The sequence below is a fragment of the Plectropomus leopardus genome, chromosome 6 (assembly GCF_008729295.1).
Source record: "Plectropomus leopardus isolate mb chromosome 6, YSFRI_Pleo_2.0, whole genome shotgun sequence".
Classification (NCBI taxonomy): Eukaryota; Metazoa; Chordata; class Actinopteri; order Perciformes; family Serranidae; genus Plectropomus; species Plectropomus leopardus.
Window position 1 is genome coordinate 33667135 of NC_056468.1, and position 13215 is coordinate 33680349.

The 13215-nt window shown below is 43.3% G+C and overlaps 1 protein-coding gene across 4 annotated transcripts in view; it reads left to right on the top strand.

The window, feature by feature from the left end:
- rusc2 (RUN and SH3 domain containing 2) overlaps window positions 1–11586 on the top strand; it is a 52822-nt gene extending 41236 nt beyond the window's left edge. Inside the window, exons 5-13 of one of the 4 annotated variants that reach the window (XM_042487833.1) lie at window positions 87–299; window positions 578–751; window positions 4563–4639; window positions 5570–5744; window positions 6186–6291; window positions 7008–7054; window positions 7139–8210; window positions 9499–9669; window positions 9858–11586. In XM_042487833.1, coding sequence (XP_042343767.1) covers window positions 87–299; window positions 578–751; window positions 4563–4639; window positions 5570–5744; window positions 6186–6291; window positions 7008–7054; window positions 7139–8210; window positions 9499–9669; window positions 9858–10065 — 2243 coding nt within the window. In that variant the 3' untranslated portion in view covers window positions 10066–11586. The remainder of the gene's footprint in view (window positions 1–86; window positions 300–577; window positions 752–4562; window positions 4640–5569; window positions 5745–6185; window positions 6292–7007; window positions 7055–7138; window positions 8211–9498; window positions 9670–9857) is intronic. The other 3 variants (XM_042487834.1, XM_042487835.1, XM_042487836.1) reach the window with 3 other exon arrangements.
- Window positions 11587–13215: the final 1629 nt, after the last annotated feature.

Sequence of the window (13215 nt, forward strand, 5' to 3'; positions counted from 1 at the left end):
TCTTCGTCTTCTGCTTCTCTCCCACATATTTCTTTAATCCATCTTCTCAATAATCCATCATTTTAACCCGACCACCGACCCCTCAGCACACCACCTCTCCCCCCAGGCGCTCAAGTGGAGGGAGTACCGTCGTCGAAACCCTCTGGGACTGGAGAGGGCCTCAGGGGGCCACTCTTCTGCAGGATCGGGGCCCCTCTCCGGTAACCTGGAACCCAGACGGGTCGGACCGCGACCTGCCAGACGGAACGTGTTTGATTTCCCTTCAGTGCCCTCGGGCAACGCTCTGGGACGCCTCAACGGTGCTCATGATTTTGAAGGATTATGAAGATACTTTAGAAGTAGACAAAGTATTTTAGGTGTTTTTTTTTAAAGCAGTTCAAGATGCAAAGAATCTGAGGGAAGAGTCCCTGAAAAATACTGCTGCAAAGTTCCTTAGAAAACAAATGCTCCTCAAAGTCTGCAGCTGCAATCAGAAAGATCCTTCTCGTGCTTTTGAAAGCAGTGTGTGTGTGTGTGTGTGTGTGTGTGTGTGTGTGTTTATATGTGTGTCTGATCATCGTGTGTGTGTGTGTCTCAGCAGTAGGCCAATCAGCAAAGCTGCAGCAGATCTACAGCGACTTCCTGCCGGACTACTTCTCCCTGACCGAGAAGCCTCCAGAGGAGTTCTGCCTCTCCCCCGACGCGTCGACCTCCTCCTCCTCCTGCTCCTCCTCGCAGTCACACATCTCTGTGGACCTGACGCAGAAGAGAGGTGAGGCTCTGTGTGTGTGTGTGAGATTGACAGTGACCACTGGAATCGGTGTGAAGTCTCTAAATATTTAATTGCAAAACGACTAAAAGGCTAATGAGGATTTTTCTCAGAGCTCGTTGCTTTGGTTCCCGACTGTCTGCGAGCACTGATGCAGTTTCTTGGTCTCTTTTTGGCCAAATGAACCTTTTTAGGAACTCAGGAACTTAAAGGGATTGTTTAGATTTTTTTTAAAGTAGGGTTGTATGAGGTAGCTTAGATCAGGCCCAAAAAATCAGGCCCGACCGCAATAAAACCAGCACAGTTTCTGTCCAAGCTCAACCCACGGCTACAGTTTTGGGCCTGATTCGGATTAAAACTTGTAATGTAAAAATAGGTCTATAGTAAATTACTTTTATATATTATAAAATAAATGTTTTTAATATTAAAACATGTATCAAAAGCTAAGGGCTGGAGTGTTTCTCGCACCATTTCTCCTTCTTCTCTTCCTTGTATTAGTTTGTCATCTCGTACATGACAGGTTCAACAAAGCACGCTGTGCACCTCGATGCGTCCAGTACGCACGGCGATGGCGATGCAGCACCAACATCCACTGCTTTTTATTTACATTTCTTTCACTGCTGGGGGTAGAGAAGCAGAAACCTCTTTTTCTTTCTCTCATTTTCCATCCCTTTTTCACTTGCGCTCTCTCACGGTTCTCCACGTGTTCCCTTCCTTTCCCTTTCTCTGCATCCTCTTTCTCTTGATTCAGCCCATTCAAACTCATGCAAAGTGTCATTTAAGTAAAAGACTGTTTTACAATCCTCAACTTAACATCAGTTTCATAAAAACTAAATAAATACTTGAATGGTAATTTGGGGAGAACCTGACGCGATTCAAGCCCGAGGGAAAAGTTAGAAATTACAGCCCAGCCTGACCCGACTGACCCGGTCCAGAGAATCACAGCTGACGTGTGAAGTATTTACCGACAGTTCGACAGTAGATTTCGATCTGCACATTCCCAGTTTGAAGAAGCAGGCTGGAGTCGCGCACAGAAGCTAAACAGTAATTTTAAGTACAGAAAAGTTTAAGTTTCTGTGTCAAGAAAACGTTGTGCTCCTGTGGTTGTACGTTTTCCTGACTGGAATGAGTTAAACAACACTGGACTTCACCGACTGGTCAAACACAAGCGTTTAGATTAGAGCGATGTAAGTGCAGTGACGGCTCTACTTTCCTTACATTTTACCGGGTGTTTAATTATGAAGGTGTTTGTTTAAAATTTAAAAAAAAAAAAATAAAAGCTGAGCTACTGGATAAAGAGAGTTTTAAGTGAGAGTTTTTCAGCCGCATCTCGTGGCCTCACTGGGTGGAAGAAGTTGCTCGGTTGTCATGGAGATGATAACAGATGATTGCATGGTAACAGGTTACAAAGAGAGATTGTTTCAGTGCAGCTACTATTTATAGTAACTTATGATTAAAACTGTTTTCTGTCTCTCTCTTCACCTCTGAATGTCTCATCTCAGACCTTATATTATAATCAATGATCTGCCGCTCTGTCCTCTGCAGAGGTTGCGTCTCAAACAAACAAATCCATCAGAGGATGTTGTTAGTCATGATTCAGTTCCAGACGTCCCGTCTGTCCTCGTCCTTTATTTCCATCTCTCCGAATCTCTTTAGGTATGTTTACTCTAAACTGTCTTAAACTCTTTGAAACTGTAGCAAACTGGCTGAATTTAATTTAAAAAATAGAAAGAGGACAATGAGCAACTTCAGAAATGACCCAAAAATAAGTTAAAAATGTATAAAAATTTAGGAAATTACCTGGAAATAAGCACAAAAAAATCGACGCAAACCAAACAAACAAACAAGCATCAAAATGTGTTTGATTATGATTACATTGATACATATAAATATATATATATTTTGTGTAGCACAATTTTAATTATATTTTTTTAATAATTATGAAAAGAGTTTTTTATTTTTACCGTTGTTTTTTTTTTTCCACTGATTTTCTCTCACTCTCACTTTCTCAGCTATTTTTTTCAGGTCATTTTCTCGTCACCATTTACTAATTCTTGCCGAGCTGCTTATTGCCTTTAATCCCATGTTTGTGAAAAAAATCAAACCAGTTTGCTCACATTTCAGAGGTTTAAAATACTTGTGAAGATTTCAAACTGTTAATTTCTTGATCATCAACCTCAACAGAATAAGTCAAGTAAAGTCAAGTCAATTTTATTTATAAAGTCCATTATCACAAATCACAGTTTGCGTCAGAGGGCTTTACAGCAGACGACATCCCTCTGTCCTTAGACCCTCACATGGACTGAGGAAAAACTCCCCATAAACAGGGAAATAACACTTCTGTTGTTAATACTGTACCTCTTTTTCCATATGTTATCATAAATATAGGTCATGATTTGCACTGTAAGCCACAAAAGATCAAAGAAATCATAGAAAAGTGCTGCACTGCTGACAGAATCAGATAAAAATCTGACACTACAAACTGGAAAATCACATTTTCAGAGCGTGCAGCGTTGTTGTGGAGCAGAACGGAGTGAAATGATGGCGCTGAAAGGTGCTTAAATCAAGTGCCTCTCACTGCAGAACGGCTACTTGACAGCGAGGAGGGTAATTTAAGGCCTCTTGAGGCAGCAGGTTATCGTATAATGAGCAGGCAAATCATCCCTCAGCTGGATCGTCAGCAGGTTCCTGCACGCACCGACATTCACACTGCTGAAGTGTTTTTGAGCAGGACCTCGAGAGACACATTTAACAGAGCTTTTTACACCTTTGTTTTACATGCATTGTGTCCCGGAGATGTAGAAGCCCCGGCCGTCTTTCATTTATATTATTGTGATTTTTTAGTAAAGCTAAAACACGATTTGCTCAGTAGGATTTTTTTTTATTGAGATCTTTATTGGAATTAAAATTGGTGCAAATTATAAAGTACACCATACCTTCATCATTCTCTTTTTCTGTTTTTAGCACCAAAGAGGGAAAGAAAAAATAAATAAACTAAAAATAAATTAAATCAAATATAAATGAGCAGACAAAAAAAATAGATAAAAGCAGATGCTGACAAAGTTTTCCCTTAATTTGCAGTTGAAAAAAGAAAATAAATTAGCACGATACTCAGCTTATTACAAAACATTTAAAATTGCAATAACATTGTATTATGACTTAAGTTTCATGATAATATTGTATCAGCCGATCTTTGGTGATTTCCACCCCTAAATATTCCTTGTATGTTTTTTTTCTCTCGTTCTTTTAATTTGATTTGATTTGATTTATTTCGAACATGTAAAAAAGAAAATAGAGAAATAATTTTACAAGCAAGCAAACAAAAAATAAATATTTACAGAGAATAAAAAACATAAAGCAAAACAAATGGTGAAACACATGAGGACTTGTTTTTTTTATTTTAAAAAGTTCATTGAATGCATGATGAGTCCAAAGTCAGTGAGTCATCATGTTAAATCATCGTGATCAAAATATTCACCAAAATAATTGTGAATATGATTTTTGCCATAATCGAGCAGCCCTACATGGAAGGCAAACCCAGCTGATCACTGCACATCTAGTCGTTACCTTAATAAATAAAACTATACAGAATGCGAGCACAAAGGCACTGAAGGACACAGCACAAGGACCTTAATGCCTCTCACGTCCCTGCAGAGGAGGACAAAACACCATGGAAACCAAACCATGGATTTAGGACAGTATTACAGAGAAAAAAAGACATTTGCATCAAGTGACTTTCACGGCAAAGACACTGTATCTTGTGCATTAAAGGATAATTGACTCTTTCCTTTTTCTTTCCTCTTGACTCTGTCAGGTTTGGTGAAAGCCGTGAACACTGCAGTGGATCTGATTGTGGCACATTTCGGCACCAGTCGAGACCCAGACGTCAAGGTAGGAGTTTTCGATGGATCAGATGACTACTAATAACTGATTTACTTTGAAATAAATGGGCCTCTTCTACTGGCTGATTAAAGCTCACACAGAGAGATTTAGACCAAAGTGTTGCAAAATACAGAAGAAAATTAAAACCTTCAGATGGTAAATTACATTAGTTTCACACTCAGGTGGTGCCATCTGTTTTCTCTCATCGCAATTTGATCAAGTTAGTTTATTAAATGTTTATTCAGTCTTCATTCTTAAAAGTATTTTTGCCTTTCCCAGGTGTATACTTTTTTTAGCCTCATTTTTTAATCAATAACATCGGTGGGTTTTATTTAGTTTTTTTATTTTCCATCTTATTGTTATGCATTACAGTGTTACTAGTTTTATCAAGCAGGTTTTATCCATGTGAAGAACTCGTGCTTGTAATTTCTTTCTTCTTGTATGAAAAGGTGCTATACAAATAAATATTATCCTTATTATTATTATTATTATTGTTATTAGTGCATTCAGGCTCAGTCCCATCATGTTTCTAAGTTTATTTGTGGTATTTGTCTTCACAGTTATTTAATTAATTATACAGCAGCACCACCACAAACATTTTCAGAATATTAATTGGTCCCTCGTGACTCTTCCCTCCGTCAGCGGCTTCAGTCAGGAATCTGAATTTCTGGCACGTAATGTGTTTTTTCACACAGAGCTGATAAGACAGTTAATAAATTAGGCTGCAGATCAGTCTGAACAGGAGAACAAAGGGGAAGTCAGCCTCATTGGTCCTTGATTGAAAACAGATAATATATTTACTTTTAGTTGTTTTTTTTTTATCATGACTACAAAAAGTGTACTTATCTACTGAGACAAATTTGGCACAAACAGATGAGAAGTTTTGCATCATCCTGTGCTTATGATTTGTCATCCTGATGATGCTCTGTAACCCTGCAGGCCAAGCTGGGGAACAGCTGGGTGAGTCCCAACGTGGGTCACCTCATCCTGAAGTACCTGTGCCCGGCCCTGCACGAGGTGCTGCAGGACGGACTGAAGGCCTACGTGCTGGACCTGATCATCGGACAGCGGCGCTGTCAGCCCTGGAGCCTGGTGGAGGCCTCCACACAGCTGGGTGAGGACAGAACTGCTGCAAATTCATCACATCAAACTGATAATAAGAGTGACCAGTTTCATGTTCAGTGCATGTTTAATGAACATCAGACCTGCAAAATCCGCTTTTAACTATTCATGTATTCTTTAATACCGTGTTGTTAAAAGTGACCTAAATGACATAAAAAATGCTAGCTGTATCACGTTGGAGGAAAACTGTTCAAATTAAGTTTTAAGCGTACGCTGTATGGAAATATCGATATCGACTGATATGAAAAAAATGATCATGATAAGACTTTTTTTTTTCTGTCATGTCGTCCATCTTTATATACACTCTGTGGCTTTGACAGACTGACTTTTGGTAAAATTATACTGAAAGGACCGTAACAGCAGCCATAAGTGAACTGATTATGGGTAACATGTGACATAGTAAAGACGTAATTTTATTGTCTGTCTCCGTCAGGCCCGTCCACACGTGTCCTCCACAGCCTGTTCTCAAAGGTGAGCCAGTACTCTGAGCTCACCAGCCACAGCATGAGACTCAACGCCTTCATCTTCGGCCTGCTGAAGTGAGTTATTTTTCACCATTTTCTCTTCTATATTGTCTCATTCTTTGCACCAGTTGCTCTGATCCTAAGGGTCAGGATTAAAGCTCTAATTTGGTCCAAAAAAATCAGCCCGACCCTACATGAAGAGCTCAGTTTTTGTTCAAGCCTGAACCACAGCAGCAGTTTTGGGCCTGAGCCTGATAAAAAACCTTAAATTTATGCTGTAAAAAATATCATATTATAGGTCTATTTTGTATATAATAATATAGATTTTAAATATTAACACAATTGTTACAATCGGACATGTTTCCTAGCACCACTTCTTCTTCTTCTCCAATATTCAGTCGTCTGTTGTCGTATGCACGACAGTTTCGGCAGAATGGGTTACAACATGTCGGGCAGATGATGGTCACTGCTCTCTGCTGCATGTCACATCTCGCCCGCTACTGGGGACGCAGAAACGAACACTGCCAACCAAGTGGCTTTTTTAGGAAAATCATACATTGTATATCTTAAATATATCCTATCGCTTTTGCTAAAATTAAGCTTAAAGCTTCGTTTCATACTGTAACCTTCAAATAAGTGTTGGAAACACATCTTGGTTTAGTCAGGTTAGATTATTAGTTAACTTTCAGCTCGATGCTGAATGTTTGATAATTTCTAAAATCCCCCAAAACGAGAGCGATGGTGCACTCACGTTGCTGCAAATTTTATACTTGATTCTCTTTTTATTTCAGCCTGAAATCTTTGGAGTTCTGGTTCAATCACCTCTACACACACGAAGGTAAGACCCAGTAACTTCAGACTGATGTTAAATTTTGCTTTTCTGGATCTTGTTCTGATGAGCTTCCTGTTTCGCTTTCATCAGATATTATCGCAGCACACTACAGCCCGTGGGGTTTCCTCCCCCTGTCGCAGGGGGCGTGTCAGCCGCTCTTTGAGGAGCTCCTCCTCCTGCTGCAGCCGCTGTCGCTCCTCCCGTTTGACCTGGACCTGCTGTTTGAGCCGCACCTCCTCCAAAAGGGCCAGGAGCACCTCCGTCGGAAGGAGCAGCTGTGCTCCGCCGGCCAGAGTGTCGACCAGTCGACCCGCTCCACCTTCCAGCTCATGAGGGGGTGGAGCACCACCGTGAGCGAGATGGTGAGAGACTCAAGCGGAGAGGTGAAGAAAGAGAGGGCGGCGCTGAGACGAGAGGGGACGTGGCCGAGGATGGAAGGGGTCGGGTCGAGGAGAGAGGGAGTGAAGCCGAGGTTGAGGAGTGAGGGGGAGGACACGGAAAGCGTGACAGCCGGGCCTGCGAGCAGAGCGGCGATGATGGAAGTAGGGTTTGCCAATCTCTGGAAGGAGAGAGGGATGAGTGGACAGAGGATGAAAGGCGTAGGACAAGAGAGTCAAGGAGAAGGTGAGGACGGACAGGAGAAGGACAGGAGGAAGGAGAAAGAGAAGGATATGACGGACGAGGGGCGGCAGCGGCAAGACAGACAGGCGGGCTGGTGGTACCAGCTCATGCAGTCCTCCCAGGTCTACATCGACCAATCAGCAGAGGGGTCAAAGTTTGTAAAGACGGAGAAGAGGAAGAAGTCGGCAGAGAGACGACAGAACCAGCTTCCGCCCACCAGAGAGGGAGTGGTGGAGGGGGCCGAGTCGAGCCAGGAGGGGGAGGGATACAGAAGCAGGAAGAGCAGCAGCAGCTCCAGCGGGGAGTCAGCTGGGTCCAGAGGGAGGCCTTCGTGGATGGGCAGCCCGCCAGAGTCTGTCCTCAACCAGGAGAAAGACACAAAACCTCTGGAGCTCACAGGGACTGGAGCTCAAGCTGCTGCCCAGGAGGAGAGCCCCCAACAGGGACAGAGTCTGCGCTGGAGCAGGCTCTTCGGATCCAGTGTTGGGTCTCCTTCCAAGGTGGAGGCAGCTGATCAGAAGGCAAAAACTCAAAAAACCAGGTCAGTTAGAAGGAAAAGTCTGGTGATACTTAATGTCTGTCTTATCCTGTCAAAAGTAAAAACAAACACAAAAACAAAAATCTCAAAATGTAGACATAAAGGGCTGCAGGAATGAGTCCTTAAAGCTGGAAATTAGTTAACATTGTTGTACTTCCAGCGCCCTCGTCTCAAAAACCACATTGAAGTCTTTCATTTGCATTTCTTAAAAATCTGCATTCATAAGATGACATTGTGAAAATGGTCCATGTGTCCACAGATCCACAAAAATAACCCAAAACACTGTAGTATGCAGATCAAGCCAGTAGTTGGCAGTATAACTTGGTAAATACACACTATAGAAGAACACCATGCACATGTGCATACTGGCGTTCTTTAAGAAGACGATGGCGAATGCACGCACAAGAACCGACAGCGTTAATAAACTCAGTAGATTCAGCAGCACAAATGCAGCTCGGTAGTCCGCCATTGTTGTTATTATTCTCCTCCTGCTTGCACATGGCTGTTTGTCTGAAACGTAATGCGCATGTGCCAAGTGCGGCTGTGATGTCACCATTCTCACAGGACCTGCACAGTGATGGTTACCATGGCAACAGAAGGGATTGCGTTTTTTAAAAAATGACACTTTGGAACCCAGTTTCAAAAGTTTTGTGTTTTCAGGCCCGAAAACGCCGTCGTCATGTGAATGAAAGACCAAACCACAACAAACGTTTTACGTTTTAAAAACTGCTGGCATATAAACGGCCTCAAAATCTACTGCTCTGTTGAATGGGTTTTTGGTCTAAAATGAGGTCTATAATTAGCACAAGCTTAATGCTTAATTCATGCATGATTCATGCACGAAGGTCGCCAGCGTCCACCCGGACAAAGTGATGTCACAACATCAGATCATGTGTGGCTGGTTTTTCCTTTGTCTGTGCACATGTAACGGTTTTTAACGACACTGACACACACATGCATACACTAGCCCTGTAGTTTGGAAGAATATTGGTTTGCTGCAAGGAGAAACTTGCACACAGTAAAACAAAAACAAACATTTCTTTGTCGTGATTCTGCGTCAGCTCATGTCTCTGTGACAGTCAGTGCAGATGAACATGTCTTTTAAAAAAGGCGACTGCTTCAGAGCCTGGATGCCGTGGTGAGGAAGTCATAGGACTAGTTTGTGTATCGACTCACGTTACACTATTGAGCAAAGCTTACCTTGCTGAACAAAATGTGTAAGTATCATAAACATTGTTTTTGCTGCAGACATTACATTTCTCATTTTTCCACACTGTGTTTTCTCTCTCAGGCCTCCATCAGGGTGGCTTTCTCTGGATCGGTCTGTTCTCGACCTCGTGGCTCAGACTATCGGAGGAGGGAGTGGGAAGAAGGCAGAGCTTCCAGCTACGCCCACTCACGCCCAAACCTCACCTCCACCAACGTCAAACCAACCAATCGAAGCCAGACAACAGTCTCCATGGTGAGCAAATGCTACACGCTGCACACTGAGATTATACTCAACAATTCACCCAACTGTCATACCTCAGAAGAGAGCTGTAAGAACTGATATTTCTGCTTCATTAATGACCAAAACTTAAGAGTTTCTAAGTGATAATAACCCTGTCAGACTCTGCTGACACTTTCTTTATGTCGTCTGTCTCTCCTCAGTGAAGTACGAGCTTTGTGCCACCACATAGCCACCGAGCCTGGACAGCTGAGCTTCAACAAGGGCGACATCCTGCAGGTGCTGAGCAAGGCTGATCCAGACTGGCTGCTGTGCTCCCTGGGTGGAGCCAAGGGTTTGGTTCCCATCATCTACGTCACCCTCAGCAGCATGGAGGACAGCCACGATGCCTCTGGACTCGGACAGTGCTGAGTTAAAGCTGCCCAGAGACGAATTAACGCAAGATGAAGGCAAACCGCTTCGGAGTCAAAGGGTATTGCTGCCACACACCTACTGAGAACAAAACCTGTACATTGGGGATCATCCCGAAAACGAGAAAACAAAAAAAACACTGTAGAAAATATGAAGACGATGTACAGACACATGCAACGCAAGCATGCGGGCTCAAACACTAACTCACTTTCAAGGGTACATCCACGCAGAGTATGCATGCATACATCCGAAAAAACCAAAAGACCAGACAGGAAACCCAAAGACACTCCAAAAAACACGCTTCTCTCTCCGCGTGGAGCTGCGCTACGAGCTTAACTACGTGACTGTCCAAGTCTCCGTGTCATCCATCTCGCAACAAAACAAGGAGGGCCTTCTCACAGATGGAAAACTTCACAAATATGATATACGCCATGCCTAGCTGCACTTTGCTGTACTGTACGCGTTCACCTCGCTGTGCCACACTCTGAACACACTTATTCTCCTCAGTGGAACGCCGAGGTCTGTGATGTCCTGTTGCTTATTTGGTGCCGATTGATCTTTTAAATTCATGTAGAAGCTTTTTTTTTTTTTTTAAGGTAAGATTTAAGATGGTTGATGTAAAAGCAAAAAAAAACCTTTCGATCCGTGTCTGCTCCGGGTGCAGAGATTCAGCATATTATTATTAGGAGATTAGAAACCCGTGACCTTACACCGTGACCTCCAGAACGCAGCGGGGCGGTTTGCAGCCGATGATGAGGGCTCTCTGCTGAAAAACGGTGGATTGCTCCTTCTGGGTTGTGAGAAAGTTGCTGTTTCAAGCGAATCGAGTTTTGTTCATGAGTGAGGGGGGAATGGAGCGTGAGATGGAGCGGCGGCTCAGCGGTGATACAGGCGCTAAACCGGACCGTCACGGTGAAGAGAGAGCTGAGCTGAAAGGCATCGATTTACCGCTCCATCTGCGCCTGAGCTTTGGGTAGTGACCAAAAGAACGAGATCCGCAGCACGTTCTCATCCAAACTCGTCACCTGTTGCAGCTTTGTCAGTGGACTTCCGCATCGACAAATCATGAGTTAAGTATCCTTCTGCCTCTGATGTTTACGCTCCATGATGTCAACAGATGATCATGGTGGGCTGATGTGGCCCGTGGTTGTGCTTAGTAGGGCTGGACCAGAATATTTTGCTATTCAGGTATTTGGTTTTCAATTTAGGCATTCAGATATTTTTTTTTTTTTGCAGAGGATGAATTTTACTTCGGTGTTTGCGATCCTGCTGCTGCGCCTGTAACACACACACACAAACACACACACACACACACAGTGACAGGAATGATCATTTGATATTTTGTCATTTTTAACAGTTATTAACGACTTGATTGACTGAGTCAAACCAATTCTGTGTCGGTGTGTCCGGTCCCGAAACGCAAACACGTGACCCCCCGCAGCTCCACTGGAGCTCTGTCCGGCAGCACAGAGCAGGTGAATTCCAGTATCTTCCATAATGAGGACATTTATCATTTCAGACACACAACAAAATCTAACCGTTATTTGGAACACAAGAAGACACAAGAACTGTCAACTGTCTTACTGCTCGGTCTCTCCCTCACTTGACGGTGAAGCATCAATCCGCCTTAACTGCTCCCGCCTTCTGAAACTCTGATTATTCACTGTTAATTAGAGCCCAGAAAATTGTATTCAGGCCAGTCCTTGTGTTTCGGTGACAAAAGTCACGGATGGTTAGGATGAGGTGAAGGGGGCACAAAATAAGATGTAGAAACAGCATCACATTCAAACAAGAAGCATACGCGTGACTCCTGCATCAAAGTCCGTGTTGGTGGGACCCCTCCACCTCCCCTCCTGCCCGCCCTGCAGGCGCCCTCACGCTCATTATTATTATATCGTTACCCGCAGCATTACAACCACGCTCGCTACATTGCACACGCAGCCAACTTATAATAACAACGCGAGTATTTCTTTTCGTCTGCGTTCCATATGCACGCAAAAGGCGCCTTTTGGCAACGCGAAAGCACTGACAGAGCAAAACTGTATGACAAGTTTGGGATGAGAACTGGCTGGATACAAGCTGCCGAAATGAGCGTCCTCTGTTGGGCGTCTGGGCTCAGCTGCAGAGAAACGTGAGGAGCTCAGACATGCGGAGGGAGCTCAGAGTAGAGCTGCTGCTCCTTCGCGTCTGAAGGGGCCAGCTGAGGTGGTTCAGGCTCCTGATCAGGATGGGACGCCTCCTGTTAGACGTTTTTCGGGCATGTCCAACTTGGATGAGGCCGGGGGCAGAGCCAGGACACACTGGATGAAATATATATCTCATCTGGTCCGGGAACGCCTCAGGGTCCCCAGGAGGAGCTGGAAAGCGTTGCCGTGGGAGCGGGATGTCTGGAGTACCTTGCTCAGCCTGCCGAGTCCCAGACGAGAGCATGATATTAAACGGATGATGGAGAAAACCACCCAGTCTGCCCAACCTGCAAGAGAAGAAGGAAAAAGCACAAGTTCATTCTGACCACCGCTCATCAACGCCTGCTTTTACGAAGACCAAGAGAGGGATGAACTCACAAGAAAATTGTGGATTTTTTTTCTTCTCCTTTTTCTCAAAATGTCCACCACAGCTGGGACGAATCAGTGACATTTAACTCTTTGAAACCTGGGCAAATTGATTTCTAAATTTCTTTCCAAAAACATGGAAAAAAAAAGGTAACGGGCAACTAAAACATTAGGCAAAAAAGTGCAGAAAATGTTTGGGGAAATTAGCAACAAAAAAATAAATAAAAAAAATAAGAAATGACTTGGAAAAGGGCCTAAAGTAATAAGAATTCTGTAAAATTATTTTCAATGTATAGTTATGATAATTAGAAATTTCTGGAAATTTTCCCTTTTTTTAAATCCTTTAAATTGAAGACTTTTTTTTTGCAGAGTTTCTCATTACCATTTTTCCCATGTTTTTTTTTTTTTAAAGAAAAGAAATTCAAACCATTTTCCCCATGGTTCAAAGGTTTGAATAGCTGTGAAAGCCACCGTAGCTCAGTAAACAAAAGTCATATCACTCTGGGTTTCTTTAAGTGCATGTAAGCTTTCAAAAAAACCTGCAATCCTGTTTCACCTGCAGCATCCTGCACCTCGGTCCCACCTCTCATCAGCGGAC